The 6,794-nt window shown below is 42.7% G+C and overlaps 1 protein-coding gene across 3 annotated transcripts in view; it reads right to left on the minus strand.

Moving 5' to 3' along the window:
• The window catches only part of KCNQ5 (potassium voltage-gated channel subfamily Q member 5), a 699,212-nt gene extending 692,655 nt beyond the window's left edge, over positions 1 to 6,557 (minus strand). For all 3 annotated transcript variants that reach the window (XM_075598021.1, XM_075598020.1, XM_075598019.1), the window contains exon 1: positions 4,879 to 6,557. In XM_075598021.1, coding sequence (XP_075454136.1) covers positions 4,879 to 5,288 — 410 coding nt within the window. In that variant the 5' untranslated portion in view covers positions 5,289 to 6,557. The remainder of the gene's footprint in view (positions 1 to 4,878) is intronic.
• Between the last annotated feature and the right edge of the window lie 237 nt (positions 6,558 to 6,794).

Consider the following 6,794-nt stretch of genomic DNA (forward strand, 5'->3'; position numbering starts at 1 on the left):
CTCTCTATCCACCTTTAAGACCCCACTTAAGACACACTTGCTTAAAGAAGCATATGAATAGCACTGTGGATATTCTGAACACATGATACATAAAGTTTGGCCCCTGCAGACGCACTTCCCAGAACTCCCTCCTCCTGTCTCTGTACGTTCTCCCTACCTACCAATTAGACTGTAAGCTCCTTGGAGCAGGGACTCCTCTTCCTTAATGTTACTTTTATGTCTGAAGCACTTATTCCCATGATCTTTTATTTATATTATCTGTTATTTATTTGATTACCACATGTATTACTACTGTGAAGCGCTATGTACATTAATGGCGCTATATAAATAAAGACATACAATACAATACAATACATTCAGAAGTGAACACTTGGCCATTGCATTTTGCAGCTCAATCATAGGCTCATTGGCTGTCAGAGAGACTGAAGCCTTCAGGCAGCCAGGAGCTTTCATTCAACAAGTTTCACCAAATGGGCCCTTGTGTATAGTAGTGACAACAGTGTGGAAATCCTGCCTGAATGGATCAGTTTTATTAAGCAAACACCAAACCCAAGGGAAATTTTTGCACCAAAATTGTGACTACCTATTCTTGCCGCATTGGTACATGAAAGGGAAAATACAATGCTGCATGCTCTGAATTCTCCAGCAACGTTTGACTTGATGCAGCGATTCCAGTGAATACAACAAAGAGGACTGCATCAAGAAGTAACCCATGTTATTAAAATTAGTTTGACATCACTGTTACTCATATACAGAAACACATGGCACAATGAAATATGTGGATAGTAAAATAATATATATATACACCCGACTAGCACCCTCTGTAGCACCCTCTCTATCCACCTTTAATACCAACCTTAAGGCTAAGGCCCTGCTCCCTCAGTCAGCGCGCCCGCACTGCATGCAGGCAGCGCGCTGAGAGGCAATTGACCACTACCTGCGGTCTGTAGGGAGCGGGAGCCGGAGCGGGGGGGTGGCCGCAGCGGGACCAAAGCCTAAGACACACTTGCTTAAAGAAGCATGAGTAGCACCGTAGATACTACTAGACACAAGATAAATAAAGCTTGGCCCTCTGCAGAAGCACTTACCAAAATGCCCTCCTACTGTCTCTGTACGTTCCTCCTACATACCAATTAGATTGTAAGTTCCTCGGAGCAGGGACTCCTCTTATTCCCATGACCCGTTATTTATGTTATTTGTTATTTATATGATTGTCACGTGTATTACTACTGTGAAGCGCTATGTACATTAATGGCGCAATATGAATAACGACATACAATACAATATAAATGAGAGAGAAAGAGAAAGAGAAAGAGACAGAGAGAGAGAGAGAGAGAGAGAGAGAGAGAGAGAGAGAGGGAGAGAGAGAGAGAGAGAGAGAGAGAGAGAGAGAGAGAGAGAGAGAGAGAGAGAGAGAGAGAGAGAGAGAGAGAGAGAGAGAGAGTGAGAGAGAGAGAGAGAGAATGCAGCACCCACTGAGAAAAAACCTCAGCAGAGGCAAGTGTCGTGCACGGTAAAGGGTAAATAGTTGAAGTCTGTGAGAATCTCTAGAGATCCAATGTACCGGCACAACACCAGAAGTAATCACATAAAAGTTGTTTATTAGGTCCAAAATGCACACATTTGCCAGTATGTGTGCATTTTGGACCCAATAAACCACTTTTATGTGATTATCTCCTGTGCTGCGCCGGTATATTGGATCTCTAGGGATCCTCAGGGATATATATATATATATATATATATATATATATATATATATATATATATATATATATATATTTATATATATATAATTAATAAACACCACTGTTATTTTCACTTGCAGTAAATATATGCAGCAAATCAGATCCTATATTTTCAGAGCAGCAACAGAACTAACGCTTAACTTGTACAACATGTTTTCTCCCGTGAGATACTTGTGTGACACGTGATTTGCTGGGCCTCTCTAGGTTTTTCCAGCACACTTGACTATGTAATCAACAAAGCACTAACTTAGTATGGTTGCCTGTGTAGAGGCATTGGTTCCTAAGCTGGTGATTCATTGTAATGGCAAACACACCAAACTGAAGTACATGTAAAGAGCTGGTGGAAGCTGCTTAAGGAAAGCATTAGCTCACATACATTCAGTGTACATTTACAACTCAGAGCATAAAAAGATCAATTAACTTGTGATAAGATTACATAAAAAGGGGAGCATTTCACATAATAAGTTAAATGAAATTCATAATATAAATTGAATGTGTTATAGTTATAATCATTAAATCTGTCGTATTATTAAATTATCTATTCTAAAAAAGATCTTTGTAGATTCCAAACATTTAATATCACATGTATGATAATTCAAGTGATAGTCTGTCATTTCCAAATTTTACTGACCTCGGATTTATCATGTTTCAATTGGTTTACTGTAAAAGTCTGTAAAGGGATGTGTGTGCTCATGCATAATAACAATGTATCCATGACATGAATATTGCATATGTTTCAGCATTGTGTTCCTAAACATCTAACATGCAAATTATAAATTCACCAGGATGGTCTCCTGACAGTCACCTAAGGTGGTAAACAATTTCTATAGAAGAGAGAGAACTCAAAATGAACACTGTTACATAAATATACCACAACGATCATTTACCAGCAACTTTTTTTCCTCCAGACAATAAACGAATGGCTTGCTTAATGTCTAACCGTTTTGTTAATAGAGTTGTAAGGGTTCACCGATTAAAACTGAAACCATAATACACTAATATACTGCATCTCACACCTACTCTGGGACTTGTACGTTTTACATTACTTATTGACGTCCTTGTTTATTGCGATCATGATATTGTTAACTGCCCAGCCAGATTGCATTTCACAGACTTTAAATGATGTCTGGGAGGATCATAAATTAAAAATACAGTACTGCTTAGTGCCTTCACTGAAACACTCTCAAACTAATCTTCACATGGCGCTGGCCAGCTGATGGCAATAAGCAGAAATACACTGTGGTTTCAGAACCGTCATCCACTTAATAACTCATCTGGTGCGGAATTGGCCTGCAAAATAGATGTAGTCATATTCAAGTGGTCAAACCCCATAGACAACAATAATAAAGTAATACATGTAAGAATGTATCTAGTTTGCTAAAACATCACCAACTTTCTCTCATTTGAAAGCAGCAGTCCGCACTGATCGCCATTTTTATTTGCATGCTATTTTTTAACCTGATTTAATGAAATCTAATTTTACCCTTTTAATTTATTTTAATCTGATGCTCTGTTCAGAAAATATAAGCATTTCAAATAGGAAGTATCTTGTATCTAGTTAAAATTGAGCTCTTCCCAGTGCCCAGCGCAGTCTACTGGTTACCACGGTAACCTGAAAAGCTAAAGATTAAGGAAATCATTTGTAACACCATTTTTTCCTTTTAAACAGCAGGACATTCTCAGGGTGCATAAAACTAACATTATATGAGTTAATCTCTGTAGAGGATTGCTACTTTAATTGGAGATTTTAATTTTCCTCGTGCATTTACTACCACAGGGTGCACCAATTTAAGAACTGCAAGAAGATGTGATGGATTAGTTTTCACATCTACAGTAGAGTCCAACTGGAAAAGAAATTGGGACACACAGTAACCTTGTTTATCATACTTGATATCTGTAATGTGAGTTTTGCAGAAGGGTTAGAATTACATGACAATATTGCAATGAAGATGATTTATCTGCTATGACATTGGTCCAAAACATATTAGCTTCCAAACATATTAAACAGTGTAGTTTAAGAGTAGTTTGAGGGCAATACATACAGCAGGAACATATTTTCAGTTTCCAGTTGATATGTAAACATAGTTTTCTGCTAGACGGTAATGCCTTTTAAAATACTAAGCATAGGTTTTACTAATGTTATAGATTTAGAATATAGTTCCCATAGGGATTTTGCTCAGAGCCATAAAGATGGTTGGAAATAATATAAACTGAAAATGTAAAGAATCTGATGGAAGGGATATAGCTGCAGGCTGGAAAGCTGAATGACAGACAAGAGACACGAGTAGAAAAGAGAATACATATGAATATTTGTATGTATATACACACATGCACACACAGACGGATAGAAAGATAGATAGATAGATAGATAGATAGATAGATAGATAGATAGATAGATAGATAGATAGATAGATAGATAGATAGATAGATAGATAGACCACCCAGACATATCACATGAAAGCTGCAGTGTCTCTGGGGCTGCCAGGGCTTACATGCCACTGTGACTCACATAGCAGCCCACCAGCAACAGTTAGTGGTTTCCTTTTACATACACACGCAGAAATGTTACTTTTCATTGGGTTATATACGGCTCTAACACGCCCAGTTACTATTTCAAAGATCTCGTCCACTTGTCTTCAGGCCTCAGACAAATGACAGGGCTTTCTTCACACAACAGTATAACGCAAACAATATCTGTATCAGGGTATATAGCCTTGTGTAACTACATCAACTACTGCATAGCAAGTCTTCAAGGAGCACGTTATTTACACACACACACACACACACACACACACACACACACACACACACACACACACACACACACACACACACACACACACACACACACACACACACACACACACACACACACACACACACACACACACACACACACACACACACACACACACAGTGATACTATGGCACTCCGAAGTTTGATCCCCATGAAACAGCCCCACACACAGCGTGTGCTTACTCCTTGGTGCCACACTCAGATAGCACAGCTGACAAACTCACTCAACCTGCGGGGGAAACACTATCATTAGCAACAGAGTTTCAGCCTCGACCCACAGACCCCGGCACAGCTGAAAGTGCACACAAAGTGCCCCTCTTTTTGTTGTGTACTCACACGAAGACGTGGTAGACAAAAGCCCACCCCCGGGGTCTCTCCAGCACGTTGTACAGGTAGTTTTGCAGCTTCCTGTACTTGACGTTCCTCCTGCAGCTCTGGCTGCTGGTGTAGGACAGCGGCTTCCCCAGCAGGCTCATGCGGGCCCCCTGCTTCCCCCTGCGGCTCTCCTGCAAGCCGCTCACCGCTCCTCCCCCTCCTCCTCCTGCCCGGGGGGCCGCCGCCGCCGCCTCCTCCTCTCCGGTGCCCAGCAAGCCGCCTGCCCGGGCGGAGCCCAGCAGCACCCGGCTGCCCCGGCCGGACTCCACGTCCTTCATGCCGTAGTAGCGATCTCTGCCTCTCCCTCTCGAGCTGCTTTTCATCCAGAGCCCGGAGCCTCCCTGGTCTCCTCCGCCGTGGTTGCGGGGCATGGCATCACCGGTGCGGGCAGAGAGGGCTGCTCCGGAGGGGGCATGCGAAGGGCTGGGGCAACGTGTCAGTGCCCCCCACCCCGGGGTGGGGAGAGCACAAGGGCTGCGAGCTGGATGTCAGATGCAATCACCAGATCTCAGCCACGACCCATGTCACACAGGCATAGAAAGGCTGGGTTACACTATGGGCAAAATGTCATTTTTATAAGTCACAGGCTAAAATGTTGTTAAAGCGATCCCTGTACATACTGTAGCAGACCAGATAGTGCCAGGGACTGATCTCCACTTTACCTTCTATAAGATATATAAATATATATATAGGGAGCTCCGTGTGTCACAAGATCCAGGCTCTTCTTATCCAGGCACTTTGCTTCTTATAATGTGTATTATTATTCGGCTGTGATACAAACACCGGTTTTTTTTCTTCTAAAGAAAACCCCTCTCTTAGGTTTCTTCCCTTCTCCTTTTAGTAAAAAGTGAACTGGTTCCACTTTGCCACTTATTATAAGAAGTGTTCCTCTTCTGTGCTCCGATGCACCATCCCCATGTGTTTCTGTACAGAGCAAAGCTCTTCCTCTAATGAAAACTCAGCCCCCACAAGGTGATAGAACCAGCAAGATCCCTTTAGATCAGACAGGGTGTCCTGGTCTTCTTCCTAAAGCACAACACAAAAGCTGGATCCTTTTATCAAAGGCTGGTTGCTGTCACCAGTCTGCTGTCAACCGGTACGACCCTCCACAAAGTAACAGATCAATCCAAACAGATCCCCTTAGATCAACTGTTCTGATTTCCCTGCTGGCGCTGAATATACAGAGAGGCAATATTCTCATAGGATGGTCACTCCTCCAGAAAGTGACAGAGCCACCAATAGCCCATACGATCAGATGTTCAGCTGATCTCTCTCTACGAGATGAACATAGAGCGGGATCCTCCTCTTGCTCAAAACCTGTTAAGTGCTCAGGAGGGTCCAGTGCACTCAATACAAACACAAGACCCAACTGATCATCCTGCTCTGTACATCCACCAGGTTGCTGGAAGAAACCCTCAGACATACACTGTAGGACCAAATACTAGGCAGGTGTGGGTGGTGAGGGGGCGGCAAGTACCTCCCACCCCCAACTTTTAGACTGCCTGAGATGTCCCACCCATCTTTGGGGAGGAAGCTGACCCCTTCAGCTGGGTACAGTAACTGTATTGAGAGATGCCTCTCACTGCTCCCCTGCGTTGTCTGTGCTCTCAGAGCAGGCAGCAGCTATAATACTTCTCCCGGTGCTGCAGCTGACATAGAGGCTGATGTGGGAGTGGAGGAGGGGTTGTGGACTGAGCTGTGTGTGGGGAGAAGCAGCTGGCTTTAACCCTCCTTACCAAGGCAGCAGCTTTTCTGTTTCTTCTTCTTGGAATACATTATGTGATTGTCACATTATTGTGTATCTCTGATTATGTGTGTGCAAATAACTGTTAGTGTCCTCAGTCAAAAGTACAATCATGACTAAAGTTTTTTTTGGG

The sequence above is a fragment of the Ascaphus truei genome, chromosome 4, assembly GCF_040206685.1.
Source record: "Ascaphus truei isolate aAscTru1 chromosome 4, aAscTru1.hap1, whole genome shotgun sequence".
NCBI classification, from domain to species: Eukaryota; Metazoa; Chordata; class Amphibia; order Anura; family Ascaphidae; genus Ascaphus; species Ascaphus truei.